General features: G+C 40.2%; 1 protein-coding gene across 1 annotated transcript in view; it reads right to left on the bottom strand.

Moving 5' to 3' along the window:
* The window catches only part of slc13a4 (solute carrier family 13 member 4), a 36,868-nt gene extending 17,416 nt beyond the window's left edge, over positions 1-19,452 (bottom strand). The window contains exons 1-2 of the mRNA XM_078281918.1: positions 19,330-19,452; positions 8,789-8,933 (exon numbers count right to left, since the gene is read on the bottom strand). Coding sequence (XP_078138044.1) covers positions 8,789-8,933; positions 19,330-19,452 — 268 coding nt within the window. The remainder of the gene's footprint in view (positions 1-8,788; positions 8,934-19,329) is intronic.
* Between the last annotated feature and the right edge of the window lie 4,372 nt (positions 19,453-23,824).

The following is a 23,824-nucleotide window of genomic DNA, read 5'->3' as shown; positions in this document are numbered from 1 at the left end:
AACATCTAGAAACAGATAGTGTGCAAGCAGCGTTTTATTTACGTAAACTTGTAGGCTTTTAGAGTGACTTAGAATGAGTGCAGCAGTAGAATAAGCTTTAATTCCTACAGATGATCACCGACATTACAGGCAACTAACAGTAAGGAGGTCAAAGGTCAGAGCCAGGATATTCCTGCGGCTGCAGAGCGATCCCTGAGCAGACAGCGCCGGGAAACAGAAATAAAACAAGAGCTGAGGTTTTTACGGAGGGTTTTCCTCCTCCGGTCAGATCAGCGGTTACAGTTTGCGGTTTGTTCCTGTTAATCTCCTTCTTCTTCTTCTACTTCTGACCCGCGGTGTTGTGTAAGCCTTCGTCTCCTCACCTCTCACCTAAAACCTGCTGCACTTCCCTACAGCGAGTCAAGTCCCAAGTCTAAATGTAGATTATTACAAAGTCCAAGTCATTAATGTCAAGTCTCAAGTCTAAATGTAGAACAGCAAGTCAAGTCAGAACAAATCAAGAGTCCAGTATCAATTTAATATCTTAAAGAAAACTAAATATCTAGGACTTTTCAATGCAATATGGTTTTAATAGGATAAAAACTTGGTAAGAGCATCATGAGTTTGATTTCTATAATCAGTTTCAACTTCAATAAATTCAATCATTCCATACAAATTCAGAAAACAGAATTTCAATTCAGTCGTCCGCTGGAACAAATCTCATCACTTTCAATCTAAGTCATTTACACAAACACAAGATCTCAAGTCAAGACTTTAGAAACCTTTTCAAGTCATCAAAGTACAAGTCAGAGTCAAGTCCCAAGTCACCAGAACCCAAGTCAAGTCAAGCTTCAAGTCTAATATCTTGTCGTGTGTGTGTGTGAGTGTGTGTGTGTGTGTGTGTGTATTCCAGGTGTGGTTAATGAGCCAATATGGATCAATATGGATATAAATATCTGGTACTCTTTCCACCACTGCTTTTCCTACAGCGATGATACAGCATGGGGAAAAAAAGGCAGAGAGAGATACAGAGAAACAGGAGAGAGAGAGAGACACAGAGAGAGAGACAGAGAGAGAGAGAGAGAGAGAGAGAGAGAGAGGTACAGGTAAACCCAACCAGTCCAATAAATACATTAGAGTTGCGTAAATCTTCTCCTCTGAATATTTTACTGAACTCACTTCACAAGAGGCTTACAGCAGCGCTAACAGGCGGCTTTGTCACCGTTTGTCAATGCGATTTGGTCACATGGGGCCTCCGGCTCACCTTTTATGTAACGCTCATAAGAAAGGCGTGTGTGTGTGTGTGTGTGTGTGTGTGTGTGTGTGTGTGTGTGTGTGTGTGAGCAAGGAGAGACTGTGTCAAAAACCCAAAGTGTGAAAGGTACTGAAGTTTGGCAGCAGCAGTAACATTGAGATTAGAGATTGAGAATATTGGCGCTTCAAATCCCTGAAATGTGGAAAACTGTGGGAGAATCGCTCATGAGCAAGGCACTAAACCCCCCAGCTGCTCCAGTTGTAGTAGTGGTAGAAGACTGTGGTTGAACTGGGAAGATAACTGGTGTGAATATGAAGCTGGGTGTTAAAGGGTGAAAAAGAGGAGGCACACTCTTCTTTCCCTGGAGGTATAAAGGTTTTAAAAAGAGCAACAATCCACATGACGTCACCTCCAGATGTTTCCAGCAGCTACAGTGGAGTTTGATATGAGAAAATGTTTCAGGATGTAAAACCTCAGCGGTAAACGTCAGGTTTTGGTGTCAGTCCCTCAGAATCAAAGAGCGAGGGCTTCTTTCTAGAGCCGCCATTTTGCACCGAGAGACGTTCAACAATCATACAGGGAGAAATCCATCGTAGAAGAGGAGAGAGACCAGTTTCTCCACCACAGGAGCAGGAGAGAGACCAGTTTCTCCACCCACAGGAGCAGGAGAGAGACCAGTTTCTCCACCCACAGGAGCAGGAGAGAGACCAGTTTCTCCACCCACAGGAGCAGGAGAGAGACCAGTTTCTCCACCCACAGGAGCAGGAGAGAGACCAGTTTCTCCACCCACAGGAGCAGGAGAGAGACGGGACATTTTGTCTCACGGCCTTAAAGCAGAACTGATAAGCAGCAAAGGTGAGAAGAGAAGAAAACGAGGGGAAAGAAGAAGAGCGCAGGTAGAAATGTCACTATTTTTACACATTTTCTGCGTCGTCTACAAGGTTTCCCTCATTGCTTAGTGTTGCACAGGTGTATTCCCTAAGAAAAAAACTCTTACAGCTGTTAAAATAAATTCAATAAGTAATAAATAATTAACTGCATTAATTCATCGCATTCAATCACTATTACTATTACTATTACCATTCTTCTTCTTCTTCTTCTTCTTCTTCTGATTATTATTATGATTATTGTTATGATTATTATTAGTAGTATTATTATAGTATCATTATTATTATTATTATTATTATACTGTTCAGTTATATTGAAAGAAAGCACATATTTTTCCCTCACTAGTTGGCACTGCACAGGTATATTGGTGGGGGGAAAAATCTCAAAGTAGATAAAAAAACTGAATTAAATGAATAAAAAATAAATCAATGAGTATTGTATTGTCAGGGTAAATCATGACAGATGAAACAGAATATCAGCAGGCAGACACGTGTCTGGACAGGCTGTCCTGCAGGTTAATGGGTTTTCTGTTCACTTCATAAAGCTGTGGTGGTTTTAATGAGGCTGCTCAGGTACTCAGGTCCTGTTTGATGTGTGAGTCCGGTCTGTCTGAGAGATCCTGAACTCTATCAGGAATAAAGGACTGGAGGTTTCTGATGCGAGATAAACAGTAAATCCACTTTACTCTGGAAAGTGTGAGGTGCAGAGCAGTCAGTCTTCTCACTAGTGGCTCAGAGGACTGGTCAACAATTACTAAATGACTGAAACTTAATTATATCTGCCAATGAAGTTGGAAGGAGATGATATTTCCACCAGTCTGTTCGCAAGATTTCTCCAAAAGTTACAAACTGATTTGGCTGAAACTTGGACGACAAAATCTGATCAGTTGATTAGATTGTCATCTTGTTATTGTTTGTATGAAGAAACAAAGCTTATCTCCCTCTTGATGAAGCAATTTTTTGCAACTTAAAAAAAAAAATCTTATGAACTGATCGGTTTATTAGATTTCGGTGGTGATCCAGACCTGAGATTTCCACCATTAGACGGTTACCGTTTTTTTTAGCCATAACTATTATGCTGCATTCAGGTGCTGGTGGGAAAGTCCGACATCCGGCACTACCGAGTCGGCTGCTAATCATTGCATATTGCATTCATAGTTAAAATCAAACCTGGAAGACAAACGATAAATATTATATTAAACTATTTTTTTTCTTTAAGTAGTGAATGTTTTCATCTTCAAAATAACATAATTGGAGGATTTATCCAGCTTTATCAAGAGGGGGATAAGCTTTGATTCTTCAGACAAAAAATAACAAGATGACAAGACACAATCTAAATCTATATGGAAAACAACATGGTGGAAAAAGGCTTCAAATGACAAGTAAGGGAAATAAATTACAGGGAATGAAGTCATGATGGAAGTGAGAGTGACTTAGCGACTGATAAGGTGTGTGTGTGTGTGTGTGTGTGTGTGTGTGTGTGTGTGTGTGTGTGTGTGTGTGTTGGTGCACGTGTCCACATGCATGTCCAAAGAGAGGAAGAGAAGACGAGAGAGAAGTTGTATGTTGAGCTACTAATGGCTGCATGTATGTTGAGTAAAAGCTTAATGGGGTTTTCTTCACGCTCCATAGACTCATCACCGATAAAAACCTTTACAGCTGACTGATGATGTTTCCTATAGGCGGCCATATTTACACTGATACAAAAAAAAAAAAAAAGTCTTTTAAAATCTGGCAAATAACCCCCAGCTGTATGTTCTGGTTACACCCAGCTGGATCTAAACGCCTCTTCCATTTTCCATGTCAGGGCAGGAAATGACACCAGAAAACTTTAAAGTAATAATAATAACTTTATTTGTATAGCACTTTTCTAAAAGCAAAGTATTTATACTCAACAGTGATCCAATCTATATCCAGTTCATCAAATCTTTTCCACTGTCTGTTCGTTTCCGGTTTGTTTGGAATAAACAGTAGAAGAAGAACTGGGTAGTTAGCATGAGCAGTGATAGCCGCCATGGCTGAACAGACAAAGAAAAGAGAAACTCAAACTGCATCGACAGAAAATCCAAGCTCCGCCCACACTGTTTGATTGACAGGTGATCTGTGGGAGGTGCAGTGCAGAAACACCACAGTGATGAGCGATTAGCAACAAAGACGGAGACAAAATTTAAAAAATAAGGATCTTCCCAACCTGTCTCGAAGACTATTATTGGAGGCAATGAAAAACAGTAACGTCTCCTTTAACAGAGACGGGGTTTGCAAATTGGACAAAATCTCTCAAAATTTGAGAAAAAGACAAGTGCTTGTGTAAAAGAATCAGTTTAGTCAAACTGAATCCTGCTTGTTTCTTACAGTTAGTTTGTCTGTCAGCAGGATATCAAACTTCTGAACACACTGCCATGAAATTTGGTGGACAGATTAAGTTAGATTTTGTTGGTGATCTGATGTTTTTGAACCAAAAAGTTACTTTTAATAAAGAGTTAGACTACTCTTTATTAAAAGTAACTTTTTGGTAATGCAGCTACTTACTTTTTAAGGTAAGTAACAAAGTAACAAAGTAAGTAAAAGCAACTTTCCCCAACTGTGTTGAACACTGACCAGAGAAATTACTTTTTAAGGTGAGTAACAAAGTAAAGTAACTAGTTATGACCTCTAGTTAGTTTGTCTGTCTGTCAGCAGGATATCTCAAAAATGTGCAAATGGATGTCCATGAAATTTGGCGGACAGATCATCTTTGGGCCAAGGAACAATTGATTCGATTTTGGAGGTGATCTGAATCTGTGATTTCGGCCATTAGACAGGTTTTAGTCATAACTATGAAACTAACAGAGACAGAGACTTGATTCCAAATCCTAAGAGGATGTTTGCAGGGTCGAGAAATCAATTTAATTTAAAATTTAAGTGAAAGGAATGATGTGTTTGGGTGTAACAGCAAGTTGGAGAATTGTTCAGCATTGGTGGAGGTTTGTTGTGTCGCTCCGACTGCCTTCTAGTTTGAAGTGTATTTCCTCCCCTCCGCCCCTCTGTACGATACAATGCACAATACGATGGTGCTTAACCTAATTTGGACCAAAAGTGTTCATTATATGGAACCTCACATGACCTAACACCATTTTCTGGCTGCTTTTCTCCAAAGCACCTTACAGTACCATGAGTGCATGGGAGGGAAGTGAAGCCTTAACCCTGGCGGTGTTGGTGCCTTGCTCTCTATTGAGCTGCACAGGGAATTGAACCCCCAACCCTGACAGTGTCGCTGTCAAGCTTTCCCACTGAGATACTGAAGACTGTAGAGAGCCAGCAACTCCTCTTTGTCCCAGTGTGTGTTTTGTCCGCAAGAGCTGTGTGACGTTCAGTTTGTTCCCTCGGTTTCTGTGCAATAATTATAAAAGAAAATAATAATAAATAATAGTCCAATGCCATGGTTTTGCTGCGAAGGAAAACTGTCCCTCGCTGCTTCCCATACCACAGACGAACCCAATGCCACTGGGACTTGGCTCCTGGCCAGCGGCAACGGGGATCAGAGGGAAGCAGGAGGTCTCGTTACATAAAGATACACACACACACACACACACACAGAAATACCAACATGCACACACCAGCAGACGCACACCTGTACATGAGCATGAACCCACATCCACACACACACATCGAGGGTTTAGAGCGAAAGGGACGTAAGTGACAGTTTTCTAATTTTATAGCAGAGCAAAACCAAAACTTTAAATGATTGCACAAACATAACATCAAGTATTAAGTGCAGTTTTATTCAAAACATAACATGAGCTATTAACCAGATTTAATCTACGGTTTTCACTTGAGTTTTTTGGATATTTCACTTTATTTAATTTTTTGTTACAAATGTGTTTTTTGACCATCAGGTAGAGCTCAACAAGAGCTTTCCAATGATATGTAACACTCATTTTCTGCCAAAATGTCACTTTTGCACTAAACCCTCGATATGTACAGTAAAACACACACACACACACACACACACACACACACACACACACACACACACAGAGAGAGAGTAGAATGCAACCTAAAAAACACACACATATGCAATACCACTTGAAAGGTTCCTGTCAGGTGGTATTGATATTCAGTATTGATAATATATAACACTACATGTAATCTCAGATATGTGGGAAGAAAAAACAGAAAAAAAGGAATTTCACAGAATTACATTGAAGTAAATTCCTGAAAAAATCCAATTCAATTCCATTTCTGTTTCCTTTTCCAATTCTTCAACTGAACTGGAATTGATGAGTTAATTCATAAATTGAACCCCAAACCCTGAGGTAGAAACATGCAAGCATATAAAGTCTGACACACACTTTACACACACACACACACACACACACAATAGACCACGCTCCAGCTAACACACACTCCATACAGTGACCCGGTCCAAGCCGTGGACGTCAGCACAGAAAAGTCCTTTCACCCACATTCCTGCTGCTCCGTTCTCACAGCGGTCCGTACAGCGATCCGAGCGCCTGACTCACTGCGAGCCCATTAACACGCCGCCAAACCCGATATCTCGGCCTTTACGCTATTCCTGCTGTTTTCGGTCGGGGATCGGACGCTCTAAATAACACCAATACAGTTCCTGAAACTGAGACAAAGTTTGTGACATTTACAGTAGAATTCATTGCCCTTATCCTGCAACTATCCAACTTTTGTGCTTTCTTAAATGTTACAGTGCAACTTAAAGGACAACTCCGGTGTGACTGGACTTTCCCCTCCTGGTTTACATCACTGCACAGCTTTTATCCAGCTTTCATCACCTCAGGAGATATTCTATATTTTTCCCTTTTAGTTGTTTTTTCCATATTCTGAAACAAACACTGTCTAAATATTATGAGTTACTCCCAGTAAAGAAGAGGGCAGCAATTTTAAGCCGTAATTGTGTAAAATCAAGCTTTCATTTTACAGACTATAGAGTATAACTGCTTTGGTTTGTCTGTTGGCTTGACTGGGTTGATTGACAGGAGGCGGGGCCTAATGTAACCACAGAGAACGTTAGCTATCGGTTGAAATATTTACAATATTTTACAATCTGGGCACGTGTCCAGGGGCCCCTGAGCGCGAAAGGGCCCTCCGTGATGGGAGGGGAAAAAAAAAATGTATGCATTTTTTTTTTTGAGTTGAGTTTATTTGATATGCTGTTTGCATAACGTGTGTATTGCATCACTGTGGTGTGATGCTGCTATATGTGTTGGAGTCGGTTTGTCAAGTTCATTATATGTTGGCTTTTGCAGTTCTGTGTGAAGTTAGTGCGCCTTATTTTGAAACCTGCATTCAGCTGTGCTGTGTGATTACCTTAGGATGGCACTGTTGTAAGCCTATTCCTAGTCAGTCATATTATTATGTATCAGTAATAACTGGTGTGCTGTCTGCTTGGGTGGTTTTCAGTGAATAGTCTAGAGTCATACACTGCCTTGGGATGATTTAATCCATTGTTTTCTTGTCTTGTGATTTGTGAGTGAAATGGCAGTACTTGGTCTATTGAACTGTATAGGCATACCTGCTCAGCTGGACTGGTTAGTCAGCCTTTGACCAATAGGTGTGTGATTATGGTCTGGTGGATTTGACATGCCAGCTTGACTGGAAGCTCAAAATAATTAAGGTGGGGTTTAATGGTTGGGGTGGGTGGCGTGGGCGTGGTGTGTGTGTGTGTGTGTGTGTGTGTGTGTGTTGGGGGGGGGGGGTTGGGGCCTGGGGTACTAATTCAGCCTTGCCTGAATGTGACGCATTAATATGAAACGGTGACTGGAACGTCTTTCAAAATGTAAAAGTTTACAGCCTGATATCAGTGTTCTGATGCAACTTTTCAAAAACACTACTGTTGGTTTCTCATTCACAGTGATGGATTATCTTTACCAACTGAATCAGAGTCTCCAGTTGTTTTCTGTGCTGTTTGGAATTGAATGGGAGTGAATGAGCCTGAGAGGTTTGGCAAAACTGATTTAAAAATATCTTCAGTCGTGGCGCATGCATGTAAAAACTGTCACAACTAACATTAAATGAATGGAAAATATAAATAACAAACTGGAATTGTCCTTTAATGGACATGTTGTGTCTCTCATATAAAGGGGAATGCCACCCAGTTTAAGAGTTTTAAGAGTTTAAGAGCCGCAGGACAGTTTAGTCAATGTTTGTGAACTTGCACCGCTCTTTCCTACAGCTAGAAATCGGAGAGTGAACCCTTGAATTTGTGATGTCACTGGGATGTAAAATCTGCAGCTGCTCCATTGACCATGAATGGGGCAGAGACTTTGTGGAGCCGTAAGGTGCTGAGTCGAGTTCTCACACCAAAATTAAGTTTAGAGTCTTGCATTGCTAACAGGTACAGTATGAACCAGAATTTAAACCTCATTCTGGTGCAAGAACTCATACAGAAACCTTATGAGTCAACAAAGTCAGCGCCCTATTGATTATATATGGAGCAGAGCCGTTTACATCACAGTGACATCACAAGGTCAAGGGTCAGTTCTCTTAGTATGGCTAGATTGTATTTTTTCTTCCTCCTCTCTTACCTCTTGTCTTTTTCACTGGGTTTCAGTCTAATGTTACTTAGCCAGAACAACTGTGATTCTTTGGCTCCGCCCACTGAGGTTTAAACTCAACCAATCAGATTATTTCTGCCTCCAGAGCAGAGTTGGCAGACGGCTGAACAGACTCACCTCGCTGGACTTGAGCACCCCGAACAGCGGGTAGAGGAAGGCGGGAACCAGAGCAGCAGCACCCAAGGGAACGGCCTCGGACACCCAGTAGACCGCCGTCACCATCAGCACGTACGCACAGCATGCCTCCTGCAGCACAGACACACACAGGGACCGAACTGTCAACCAATGAGAAGGCTTCATCGACTTTCCGCTGTCACAAACCAGACTAGACACATTCTGATCTGCAGTTTTTAAAGCAATATTTTATTTTGGTATATCGCTGACTGAATTCCCAGAAAACTGAATCCAGGAATCCACTTCACAAATGTTTGAGCTTTTTCACGCCCTGTGTTTAATTGGCTTCCACTCTTCTTCGTGTGTTTTGGAAACGGTTGAGTTGAAGGTGAGGAACAACAACAACAGAACCGACCCATCATCACTGTGTCGGACCAGCAGTGACTTGGATCATCCTCTACTGACTTTAGAGCTTCCCTGGAAAAGAGCAGCCAAGATCCTGATCACACACACACACACACACAACACACACACACACACACACACACACACATTCATTCCCTATCCCTAACCTTAACCCTTCTAAGCAAGCATTTAAAGTCACACTGAATTACTTTCTCGCCATTTTGAGTTTGATAATTTATGCCAAATAAAATTACAAAAAATGATTGTCTTCTATTTTTATATCAAAATCTTATTACTTTTACTTCCTGGAAAATGTAAAATCTATAGTGGTGACACCATTGTGTGCCAGGAGATGTAAATAAAATGCCGTAACGCAGACAGAGACGTGTATACACACACATACACACACACACACACACACACACACACACACACACACAGATGCACACAAGCACACGCAATCTCTTAGGCACGTGTTACAGATACTAGTCAGAGTAGTATGTTGTGTGTGTGTGTGTGTGTGTGTGTGTGTGTGTGTGTGTGTGTGTGTGTGTCCCGTGGAGTGGAGTGTTGTCTGGACCAGTGGGGAGTGTGGTTTGTACTCAGAATCCCACTGGGCTGCACACACACACCATGGGTACACACTTACACACACACACACACACACATACTGTATATAAAAGCACATATCAGAACACGCTTTCTCCCATTATCTCTCTCTCTCTCTCTCTCTCTCTCTCTCTATCTCACTCACACACACACACAGCAATATTGTATTAATCTGGTTATGGTTATATAATATTGACACACCAGCTGCACTGTCACAACAGCAGCAGGCTTAATGACAGGCTTTCAACCTTCAAAACTAAAGAGGAATATTGTGACGTTTATTAAAATCTCATGAAAATTACTTTAATTAACCTTTTACAGAACTCTGAGGCAAAGGACACCAAATTTCAAAATGTGAATAAAGATGCTACATGAAGCATTTTAACTTTAATAAATCATCACCACATTAATTTAGAGACATTAGTATAATTACAGTAAACAAAGCAGAGCATCAGTGAGCAGCCTGTCAGCCTCTATCAGCCTCTACTCTGCATCCTCCATAGTTTCTCCACCTGGTGGATCTGGAGGGAAATCTGCTGGATCGCTTTACGGCACAAAACAGGAAGAGGTTCTGTTCTTCCAGAGCAAACGGAGCTAAAGCTGAAAGAGTTTCTGGCAGCAGATGGTGGAAGGAGTGAAAGGAAGATGGAGAAATCACTTCCAACATGTTGATCCTCTTCAGGGAGGGGGGGGGGCAGGAAGCAACGGGGCTGATGGGAAATGTAGTCTTAATGTGGAGAAACACTAGAACTAACAATACTACTGGAGTGAGATAGAGGAGAACAATCAGCTCCAACATGGACTCATTTGTTTACAGTCATTATATCAAAGTGTCACAGCTAATTTAACAAAGATACACATTGCACCTTTAAACTGAAGAATTGTATTTTCCTGAAACTGAATTCAGGTGTCAGTTTTCTACCTGCGGGTCTCTATGCTTCACATTAACTTTGCGCATGAACACAGTCGCCTTTCTTTCGTGGCAGTCGCAACTCCTGCCACATGCTGGGTAAACGCCTTGTACTTCTACAAAAGAAGAACATTCAGTCTAACATCTTGCCGATAACAAGTCGGTTAATCTCAAATTAATGAAGCCAGAAGGAAAACAAAACCACGGGGCTCCAGGAAGGAGCCGGTCCAGACCTGTTCAGACCCGACAGCCGCTCAAAACACGGACTTAGAATAATTAATTTATTCTAACATTACGAATCACCCACCAAGCGCAGTAGAGTACACATTAACATGCATCTCTGGTTACATTCTGGTTACATTCAGATTGCTGTTTCCCATGCAAAATACAGATTTGCCTACGACTCTTCACCTGGTAAAGCCGCATTGCTATATGCACTTTTTTCACTTTTCAAAACAGAGAAAGAGATCATCTTAGACAACTGGTTGGTGATTAGTGTTCAGGTTTTAACAGGTTAGTGTGACTGTGGGCTACAGCTGATGAGAAGACAATATTATTAACTATTGATAGTTTTGTTGGTACTGGACCAGATTGACAGTAGACACGACCATCCACAACTTTTTTGATGATATTTCAATACTCAAAGCTAGTTTTAAGTAGCTGCCTATCACCAGTTCACTTTATGTGCACTTCCTGGTTGGATCTACCAAAAAACATACAAATATTTCTTTTCATGTCGTTTTTGTTGGCAGCGGATGTAGTGGTAAATAAAAAGGTCGGTAAAACAGCCACTAATATAAACAAAGATCCATTACACTTTCAGAAGTCACTAGGCGACTTCGCACGTTGGCGGCCCCAAATGGCAGCGGGAGGCAACTGTTTGAATTTGGAGGACTTCACTACCCAGAAACCCTGTGCGGTAAGGTCAGTAAACCGTCTGTGATGCTTTATACCAAAAGGAAACCAAAGAGACGAGAGAGAGGAGAAGATCTAACGCTGCTGAATCCAGCTTTCTCTGCTGCTGTTCAGGAGACAGTTTGGATTTCACTCTGAAGTTTCATTCATCATCCGTTCTTCCTGTGGGTGGACAAGTGACCGTACGCAACACTTGAATTTAATTTGGTCAAACAGGATGAATCTCAATTAGTCTCAGTTAGTGGAGATGGGATGCTCTTGTCTGTTGAAGCCCCACTTTGTGATTTAGGCTGATAAGATGGGAAGATGGGATGGATTTTAACATACAAATCTCACCTAGTGCAGCTTTAAAAAGACCCTTTCCTCATATAACTTCAGTTTGATACTACTTGCTTTGATGTATAATATCATGTATATTAGATCATGAAGATGCCTGTCAGCTTTAAAAGGTTTCCACAAATAAAAACATGAATAAACTGACTTTAGGTGGGTTGACCCTCCATTACATCATTGATCGCATGCTGACTGGAGATGAGATTGCATTTCCACCTAAAACCCAAACACCCAAATCGCAGCTTAATGGTATTAAAGGTAGAGAGGAGGGTAGCGGCCATTTCTGTGTTTGGACGATGAAACACAACGTGAGACGGATCAGTGTTTTCCTGGAGCTTATTTGAATTGGCAGTGGTTGGGCATCATTTCGGTTTTTGGTTTTTCAAGTCCTTCCAAGACTTCAGACCCATTTTGAGCTCGAGCGCAGGTTGTAGCACCAAAAGGCGTTCGTATTTAGATCCTCTACGTGGATTTAGGTGCCAACTTGCCGAGAGGTGAAGAGGAATTTCGAGGCATTAGGCAGAGCCGTGGGATCAGGCGGAGAAGAGAACACGTTGTTTGGGTTCATAATCAAAGAAAGACTCGCCAAAGAAAGGAAACACAAATTACTCTCAGCCTCTTTACTACCACGCCGTGCTCTGTTGTCGTTTACACTCTGTTTTCCAGTTCAGTTGTCTTTGCTTCTCATCTGAAGTTTTGTTTTTATAAGCCCCTTGTTGTCTTTATCTCACTTACACAGATGATGACAGCAATTTAAATCTCCTTGGGAAACATATTTATCGAAAAAATGGTCAAAAAATGAAAACATAAGGAACAACATAGCCTAATTGAGAGCTTTATTGATAGCCTAATTAATTTAGTTTAGATCTTGATAGTTTTTTCCTTTCTTTTTGGAAGAAGCTTATTAATATTTTCTCCTTACTTTATCTTGTTTACCTAATTTTCTTTGTACTACACTGAAAAACTAATTAATTCCTGACAGCTAATCAGTTTGCCATGTCCATCTTTGCAGTTGCAATGACTGCAATGTTAAAGTATAGACTGGCAGCTTTAGTTTTAGGACATTTTAAGTAATATTAGCTTAAAGACCTACAGAGTACGAAGCCAGAACATGTATTGCAGTCCACATACTTGTTTTGGAGTTTATTATAATGCAACGTACTCTAGTTGTTGAGCACAAAAACGAAAATAAAACACAAAATAAGTCAAGCATCTGACTCCATTTGGTTTTAATCAAAATGTCTATCTGTCTTCCAGTCTGACTCCAGACAGTGAGGAAAGGTAACCGGCGACACGACTTCACGTGGTTTCAGGAAACATGAGGTAATCGAGGAATCTGCCTGCTAATGGGATTAAAGCTTACCAAGGGGTTTGACTGTTGAAAAAAGGAGAGGAAGAAAGAGAGGTGGGGGCATAAGAGAAGGAAAGACAAATGGACAGTATGGACGAATGGATAGACTGAGAGAGGGGAGGTTGGACGGACAAGAAAGAGGACGAGAGAGGTATACAGACAACCAGAGAAAGAGAGAGAGAGAGAGAGGGATCATAAGGTCTGATTCAGCAGTCACAGATCATTGATTATTGCTCTCAGTTTATCAGAAGATAACTGACACACAATGACTGCAACTTCAATCAGACCCACAAACAAACATTCGTCCATGCTTAGTTTTTCTTTTTGGTTTTGCAACTTCTTCTCAGCAAAAGTGCTTAGTCAGCAGAGGGGGGGAGAATCGCTGAGTCGCTGCTGCAACCTTTTGCGATAACGAGACTTAATTCTGAGCGGAGAAAAACAAGAAGGCGACACGTGTCAAAGAGCACTGATGACAGAGAGAAAAGTATTTGCTAAGAGGTCAGAATTGATTTTGAGGTGTGTTTCTATGTAGCCTGCAACAAAAAAAAAATGCATCTTAAGAAATGGAATAGAAACAGAATCCACTGGACTTCAACTCTTCTATTTCTATTGTCTTGGATATCTTATTACCTGGATGACAGAAATGAATCTACGCAGGCATCGTAACAAGTCATGTAGCTACAGCATTGAGTCTTAAATTTGTATTTTTTATTAATATAAGTACAAAAATCTTCCAATGTTGTGAGATAATTTCACAATGCAAATCATCTTGTTTTGAGAACATTTTTGAATCTAGTGTGAAACTGGTGAAACTGCATTGAGAAGAAAGAGCATTATCTCATCCTATCTGCACATGTGTTCACTTGTTTTAAAGAAAACAGCATTTTAAGTCTCAGTACCAGGCTAAATGTTAAGGTGGACAGTCTTTGCAGTGTATCCCTAGGAAGTAATGGGCGAGAGAAAGCCAACACCTGCTATATGGCTAGCATGGAAATGAGGGGATTTTTTTCTTTCTTTCTAGGCTAAAGTTCACTTGGTTCTCTCCGGCGCTGGAAGAATGTGATGCCGGCGCGCCTGGCAGAGAGGTGGACAGGGTTTATTTGTGGCTCAGCGGGCCGCGGTACATGATGCTAACACTGCCGCGGCTAACAGGTCCGATTCCCTCTGCAGCTCTCCGTGCTAAAAAAAAAATCACATCCGTCCTCCAACTTCCCACCTCTAACAAAATCTAAGAGAATAAATTGGAGAAATGGAAATGCACACAGCATACGACATGTTGCAGGATATAAAAATAAGGATAAATTAAATGAATAAACAAAGATACTCAGTTGCTCAGCAGTCCTGGAGATTTGGCTGACAAAATTCCTGCTTTGGAAAGCAAAGCATCATTTCAAAATGGAAACATGCCTGCAGTTACTTTATCTCCATCTAGAGAGAGAGAGAGCTGTCAGGTGACATAACAAACCCTCTGGCGGCCATCTTGGAGGTCTTCAGCTCTGTGAACAGCTGACTGTGTTTCTGTCCGTCTCAACAGAATTGAACAGACGGTTAATTTCTGTCTGTTTCTGACTGAACTGATCATTTCATCACTGATCCATCTGATTGATTTAGTGTTTAGATAATGTCAGCTTGTTAGCTAGCTAACCATAGCATCTGGTCAGCTAACATCACTGTCTTGTTGTTAACACATCTGATTAGCACACTAGCTAACGTAGCTAGTAGCGGCTAGCGTTAGCGTGTTCACATTAACATCAGTGTGTTTGCCGGCTAGTTAGCTAGCTAACAGTTTGTTCAGGTTAACTGAGCTGACTCTTCTCAAGCTACAACTCAGAGTGTTTTGGAGTAGAGACTAGGGCTAAAGACAAGACAGTTTACTGTGTCACAGTAACCAAATCCACCTTATCACACTATTCACTTTTACTGAGAACGTTACTGAATGGATCTACAGCCACACCACAACAAGCTGATCAGCTAGCTAGCTTCTAGCCTGCTTGTTAGAGATTTAAACTTTATTAAGTAACAGACAATACTCCAGTGTTCCTCCATGATGGAGCCAGACGTGGCTGATAGGAGATTTGTGACAACTGCAAAGCCGTTCAGTATTTAATATGTTTGAAACTTAATGCCTTAAAGCCCAGAGAGGGAACAGTTTTACTGAACTCCTGGAGGTTTTACAGCTGACAGGCCGGTTTCTGTCCAGACAAGTCACTGACACCAATTGATTCTCTCATCACCCCACTGTGTGTTATCTGTGGACTGCTTAGGAAATGGAGATGATTGGTATTTAGATAAAAACACAGTGGTGTAAGAACTCTTTATAGGCAGATCAGGTCAAAACTGATCTGTTAGTATCGGTCACCTGTATTCACTGAGCCAATCAGTGGACTAAATGCCACTTTAAACTGATAGATAACACACACACACACATTATTACACCCGCAGGCGGACAGACAGGTACTCTCACACACAAAAATAAATGCAAACACGTGCACACACACACACACACACACACACACACACACATAAATGTAGGCTAGACTTTTCAGCTACTGCTTTTACTCCTGTCTTCTCTGTGAGAGACTGGAATAAATTTGGCAAATACACAACGTTTGGGTTAGGGTTTAGGGTTTAGGATCTGGCCCTGACCTTGACCTGGTTGGTTGGCTGATAGTGTGAAGACCATGAGGTTAGGGTGAGAGAGAGAGAGAGAGAGAGAGAGAGAGAGAGAGAGAGAGACAATAAGGTAGGAAAAAATAACTAAAAACACCACAAAAAAAGCATATTTACAAGAAAGAGAGAGAGAGAGAAAAGGATCTTGTGCTTTCGTTTGATGTTGGCCATTTTCAGGATTCCCACTGGTCTTGTAAATCTTGGAATATCATGGAAGTTTGAGAGGTGTATTCCAGACAGGGAAATTGGATAAATTTCTCAGAGAATATCGGGGACTTTTACAAACGGGTAACTTAATATGAAATATACCAAGATGTACTATGGACTGTTCCTATGGAAAGTCGTGGAAAAGAAATGATAGATGCTGTAAGAGTTCCCATTAAATCTGAGCTAGCAGGACGGACGACAGCGAGCTCCTGTCTCTCTTTCCCTCATGGGGGAAAAGTCTACATCTGTAAAATTAGTATGGTATAATTACTGGATTCAAACAGTTTGAACTTCAATTTCATGTTACTTTTTGGTTTTGCCATGTTATCTTTTTAGGATCAAAACCCTCCAATGGTAAGCCTGCATTCTGTATCCCTTCCAAGTACTAATGTCTGTTTAAGGTGCTGAATCCCTAGAAATAACCCATCAACAACGGGCAGAACTCACTATATGAAAGTAATTGTAAACTTCTTTTATTTAGATATATGATGATCTAAAAGTTTCCAGGACGTTTCAGCACTTTCCTTCCAACTAAAAAGCATTTAGTTTAATTTATCTGGGGGTGGAAATGGCACAAAAGAAACAGCCAGTAGTTTTTGGCCCGGTTGGTTGGCACCCTCTCTCTCTCTCTCTCTCTCTCTCTCTCTCTCTCTCTCTCTCTCTCTCTCTCTCTCTCTCTCTCTTTCATCCAAACCCCCTTGACATCTCAATTCCCTCGTTGCACCTTCTCTCTCTCTCTTCTTCATCTCTTTGTCGCTCTATCACTCTCTCTTCCCCCCTACTGAGGTCCGATGGCATCCAACAGATGTTCTGTTCTGCTGCAGCTGGACACAGTACCGCTCCAAACACACACACACACACACACACACACATACACACACACATGACCAAGCACACACACACACACACACACACGCTCTGTCTTTGCCCCGACCCCCCGCCACATTCCTGACGCGGTCTGGGGTCCCGGGTGTCGTGCGGGAGCCACGTGGGGCCAAAGTCCGGCATAGCGGCAGATTGGTTATGTAACTTAATTGCTTGGATTTTTTTCCGTTTTTAGTGAAGTTTTTGTTCTTTTGTTCTTTCCTCACCTCATCCTGTGCCGCCGGCCCTGCCAAACACCGGCCAGCCGCACAATAACAACTCTTTATTAACCGGATAGTAGATCCCGGTCCTCACTGCTGATTGGCTGACTCACGACCTGTGACGCATAACCGCTCATTTACATATTAATGATGTAATATTATCGTAATCACACCCCTGTGAAGCAGAACTGTTCATTTAAATATTAACACTATATAAACCCAGAAGTGTGACACATAACAGCTAATTTACATATTAATGATGTAATATTATATAACATACACATATGACATCAGAACTGTTTATTTAAATATTCATGATATAATATATAAATGCACACCTGTGACGCATAACAGCTCATTTAAATAGCCTTAAGCTGAAAATCACTACCGTTGCTTAGCAACCACTTTGTTTAGCTACTGTTCAAAAACTACACCGCCAAGCCATTTCATTCATACTGATTAGAAAATAAACAATTTCTTGAACATTTGCGTTCTTTCTTTTTTTGTTGGTGAAATAGTGTGTTAATGCTGTTTTATAAAGCGATCAGCCACCATGATTTACACTGCTTTTAGAACAGCTAAAGGACTTTGTGCGACTATTTAACAAAATAGTTTTGAGTCTTAAAAACATATTTTTCTTGAGGCAAGTGAAATATCTGCAAGTGTGAATTTCCACTTGCTTCATGCTGAAAAACAACTTGTTTCTTCAATCACGTGACTCTTCTGGATAACAGAGACAGGTGGAATTATCCCTCACACAGAATATTTAACTTGTGAGAAAAATAAGATTTTAAGACTGAACATGAGACTAAATGACTTGTTAGCATGGGCATTTTTTTTGTCTCAACTACACACACACTGCGCACTGCACAAAATGTTCATGTCAGGTGAAAAATTCCACTGACTGAGGAGATAATCCCACCTGTGTCCAATTTCACTTGTTCCAGGAATTGTCTACAAAAAGCTGGATGACGTTTTCACTTGTTTTAAGAAAAATAGACTTTCAAACTGAATACGACCCTAAAAGTCAAGTTGTTTTTCTCTTTTTTTGTTTTTGTTCTTTTTTTTTTTGCCAGTGCACAAATCTCCATCTCATCAACATATCGCGACATCTCCTCTCCACACACACCGCTCAGCTGATGATCCGGACAGCTCGAGACTGTCCTGGGATCAGAATTAATCAAAACACAAGACAGTGTGTCTTTTGATTGATTCTCTCTCTCTCTCTCTCTCTCTCACTCTCTCTCTCTCTCTCTCTCTCTCTCTCTGTCACACACACACACACACACACACACACACACACACGCCCCAAAAATCCTGTCTGGACGCTGCAGCACAAACATTCAGCCAGGATCCTCCCAAAACAACAAACCACGACACTTTGGATATTTAGTTTTTCCTGTAGGATCGGGTGTTTACTAGGTATTTACTGTGTTCAAATGTCATATCTGATTTCATTTTGTTTGTTACTTAGTAATGTAAATCTCCTTCCCTTTGGTTTCTTTTTAATGACTTCTTTGATACTTGTTTAGAGCGTTAAAATAGAAAAAAAAAACACTATAATATTCCTATAGGAGTAAATAGTGTGTATGGTACTTTTATAGTGTTATTTTTTAATTCCTATGGTATCTTTATAATATTCCTACAGGAACTTGTAGTGTGTCTATGGTACTCTTTACACTTTGTCGAATGTTATTTTTAACTCCTATAATATTCTTATAATATTCCTAGAACGTGCACTGTTTCTATGGTACTCAATACGGATTTTACGGTGACTTTGTCGTATTTTATGGCGTTCTTATCTCTTATGGTATCCACTATAATTTCATAGGCTAATAATAATTTAACTAATAGTTTTCCTGTGATATTTGTGCAGCATCCTTCCTTAAAATTCATCACAGGACTACTTTTGTCACTCTTTTTCGGAAAGTTTTGACTTTCTTTGCTGGTTTCTGTGAGTTCCCAGTCTCTTATTTTGCATCAATTTAAGTGTAAATAGGCAATTTTATTCTAATAACACGAATGATTTTGTTTTGTACTCACGCTGGTGGGGTGGATGAGCGGCAGGGGCAGCAGGGACAGCGGGATGAGCACCACCAGGATCAGCTTCCGCGCCTTCCACAGCTTCCTGAACAGATCCATCCTGGCTGCGGCCTCCAGCCTCATGGGTGACCGCAGGATTTGGCTCGGACCGTCCAGAACTCAGCAGAACCGGCTGTGAGACCGTCCGTCAGGTCGGGATAAAAGTCACAGCTAACACACCGACGCCTCTGCTGTGAGACTCTGGAGAGCTGGAGAGGGCAAGAGGAAATCCTTGGATCAGCAGTGAGTGCGTCTTTTTCTGGGTTGGCTGTGCGCTTTTACGCACAGACTCTGGATCTCTCTCTCTCTTTGTCTCTCTCTCTGTTTGAGTTTTGTTTTTATCTGAATTTCACTTCCACCATATCTGACTGACAGAAAAATCCTCTTTCATTTGTGTCTGACTGATGCCCGGATGTGTCTGCTGGTGTGTGTGTATGTATGTGTGTGTATGTGTGTGTGAGTGTGTGTTAAAGTAGAGACTTCAGGTGCCAGACTGGAGCTGCTGCTTCATTTATCAGTCTGAGGATATGCTAATGAGGCCCGTCCTCGCCCCGCCCCCCGGCAGTTTCTCAGCCAGTCAGTGTTGAGTAAAGTTTGCACGAGGGTGTGTGTGTGTGTGTGCGTGTGTATGTCTGGGCATGTGTGTGAAAAGGAACTATAGTAATCCTATGATAACTTTTCAGAAAGGTACTATGCAAACATTACAGCATAACTATAAGTCCCCATAGGAATATTATAGGAATATCATAGGGATACTATAGGAGATAAAAAGAGAAAATTAGATTAAGTGTGTGTGTGTGTGTGTGTGTGTGTGTCTTTGTCCATTCGAGAAAGAAATATAGTAATCCTATAATAAATTTAAGGACACTATACTTTTATTACAGCAAAACTTCAAAAAAAAGTCTCTATTGGAATATTGTAAGAATATTACAGGGATATTATAGAGATATCATAGGAAATAAAAGTAGCACAAAGTATATATAAACTCATTATTGAGTATAAGACCCTATAGTGATATTATAGTGATTTATTGTTAGTGTGTCCCTTAAGAAAAATAATTAGTAATCCTATCATACATTTTAGAAGGGTGCTATACAAATATCACAGCAAAACTACTGAGTTCCTATAGGAATAACTAAACAAAAAAAATATAGGCCTATATGATAAAAATATTATAGGGATACTATAGGAGATAAAAATACCACAAAGTACCACAAGGTCTCATTATAAACTCACTAAATTCACTATACCACCAACACACTATAAGTCCCCATAGAGATGTTATAGGAGCATTATAATGTCTTTTTGAGCATGTGGTGATTTCTGAATAAAGTTTTCTCCTGGCGATGATAAAAATGTTCTATACAAATCTCCACAGAGAGAAAATGGGACTTACAGAACAGAATAGGAACAGAATAAAACAGATTAAAAACACAAGGGGGGAAAAAAACTGACTCAAAACACACAGTAAAAGAGAGGAGACAGAAAGAGAGAAGAGAAGAGAGAGAACAGGACCTGGACAGACATTTAACACAGAGGTTCCCCATCTTTTTCATTAAAGGAACCCCCAATTAAAAGCACATTAGACCACAGGAACCAGGGTTCAACTGATATGGGCTTCTGATATTTTGGAATTGAAGCTGCCAACAGCTGATATTTTGCACCAATATCCAGTATATCTTTAAATTTGACCATTTTCATGCCAAAGAATCACAAGTATTCAGTGTTTTCCCCCAGATTTTTCTTCTCATCAGGGTGAAAAGCCTCTGAAGCAGCAGTCAGAGCATCATGGGACACTAAAACTCTCCACTGAAACCAGACTGATGAAAGTCTTTTAGTGTCAGCAGCTCTTTAAAGCAGAGAGACATCACACCTGTTCAGTGGTAGAGAAACTCTGGGAGACATTACTGCCTTTACATGAAGAATTAATTAACAAAAAACATTAGAAAATCAAACATCATGTCAGGTTTTCTCAGTCTGTTTTTCTGTAGCTGTGATCAGTCAGATATGATTTGGTCCAGAATTATCTTTCTGTAAGGAGAGTGGATTCTCTCTTTGTGCTAACATCAGGGAATTAAATAACAGTGAAATTAAGTACTGAAATTAAACTTGTCCTAATGTTGCTCAGGTCCCTCGAAATCCCCTGAAGGACCCCTGGAGGTCCCCGGACCGCAGGTTGGGTACCACTGAGTTAAGTTAATATGTGTCTGTCCCACACCGCCCTCTAGTGGATCCATTGAGTCAGTGCAAGTGGATTTCCCAGAAGGAATATAGTGGAGGGTAAACCCAAATAAACTCACTTTACACACCTTTACTCATATCTTTAAGGCTGACATAATTAAAAAAAATAAAAAATAAAAATATATAATAAAATGAGAAAAAATATAAATAAATGCATAATACTTAATAAAATAATAATATTAGTAAATAACCAAATAAATAAATATCAAAATAAATAAATAATATTTTAATAGCCTATTTCTATTTTGTATTCACTTTGTATTTTACTCATGTTTACCTGTTTTTCCCACTGCTGTAGGCCTATGTATGCAATTACATGCTAACTTCCACCCAAAAAAAATCAATAAAAAATTGGTCACCAAAAATAAATAATAATAATAATATATAGGCCTAGAATTTAATTTGTCAGTCACTTTTCTAAACATTACAAAATGCTACAAATGTAATCAAAATAGTAACTCTTATACGTTCACATGTTATAAATTCCTTTAACAATTCCTAATTTTTCTCTGAATCTCCTTTAATAACCCCTGAGTGTTTGTCTGTCGACACAACAGAATAAAACACAACAGGACTCACTCTTCATACATGACTGTATATTGAGTGGATTATCCCTTTAAATTTCCCCCTGCTTTTATCACGCAACGGGGTTTTTCTTTCCCGGAGAATTAATCCTCATTACACAATGGAGAAGCTTAGAGGGGAAAGTGTTCGGTGAGTTTACAGTATGTTTATCATGTGATGTAAAACTACTTAAACTTCCCCCCTTTTAATGTAAAACCCCTTAAATCAGCCTGATGTGTTGAAGGTGTTTTGTAACTTTTGACTGAAGCTGTTTCTTCTCTGGTCATGGAAGGAAAAATGTCACTTTATGTTGCTTCAATAAGGAAATGGATTATAGAAACAGAGTTGTTGTGGATGTAAGTGTGGAACCTTTTTCTGCAATTGCATCTTCATTATAATAACAATAACAATAATATGAATACATTTATTTTATTTTTTTCTACTCCCAGGTTGAGCAATTCCATATTAAATTATGCAAATGGATAAAAAAAAAAAATGTAAAAACTGAAAATAACAAAAATAGCTTTACATATATACTGTATAAGATTTTAATACAGAATTGGTCAACCTGGGAGTGGAAAAAAAACATTAATATGGATTTTTGTTGTCCAAATATATTTAGATTTTTTTCCACTCTTGGGTTGAGTAATTCTACATTAAATTCTGCAATCACATCGAAAAATTAGAGCAGGTCTGCTCTAATTTTAGAAGCTCTATTCTATTCTATTCTGTTCTATTCTATTCTATTCTATTCTGTTCTGTTCTGTTCTATTTTATTCTTTTCTATCCATCACTGAACCAGTTCTCCTTGGACAGCCTCAAGCAATCAATCAATTAAGACAAGAGGGTCAACCATGGGTTATCTATACACACACACACACACACACACACACATGGTATATGTCATTTTTTACAACTTATCAAATAAGGCCATCACATATGACGCATGACGTCTCTTCAGTCAATAAATCAATCTGGTATTTCCTTCTCTCTCACACACACACACACGCACACACACACACACACACATGCACACACACACACACACATACACAGTTAGAAGTTGGAATATCAGCACTAAATGCTTCCAGATGCTGATAGTAGAGGAAGAGATGTGTGTGTGTGTGTGTGCATGTGCATGTGTGTGCGTGTGTGTGTGTGTGTGTGTGTGTGTGTCCTCTTCATGGGACCACTGAGCTTACATAACCCAATCACCATTGGCTAATTCTCCCTAAACCTCTTTAGATCTTGAACAGGGATAAACTTTGTCAGTGGTCTCACACAGAGTTCCCAGTGTGTGTGTGTGTGTGTGTGTGTGTGTGTGTGTGTGTGTGTGTGTGTAGCAGTGTTTGAGGGTTGACTGTGAGCAGATTAGAGTCGATGCTGTCGGTGTTATAGGATTGTCACTCAGGATTGTCTCATCACTGTAACACAAGGCCTTCAGCTGACCTGACACATCATCTGGCGGCCATCTTGGAGGTCCTCAACTCATCACTGATCCATCTGATTGATTTAGTGTTTAGATAATGTCAGCTTGTTAGCTAGCTAACCATAGTATCTGGTCAGCTAACATCACTGTCTTGTTGTTAACACATCTGATTAGCACACTAGCTAACGTATCTAGCAGCAGCTAGCGTTAGCATGTTCACAT

The sequence above is a fragment of the Centroberyx gerrardi genome, chromosome 24 (genome assembly GCF_048128805.1).
Source record: "Centroberyx gerrardi isolate f3 chromosome 24, fCenGer3.hap1.cur.20231027, whole genome shotgun sequence".
Lineage (NCBI taxonomy): Eukaryota > Metazoa > Chordata > Actinopteri > Beryciformes > Berycidae > Centroberyx > Centroberyx gerrardi.
The sequence above is the reverse complement of the archived record's forward strand: the minus strand, read 5'-3'. Positions and strand labels throughout refer to the sequence as shown.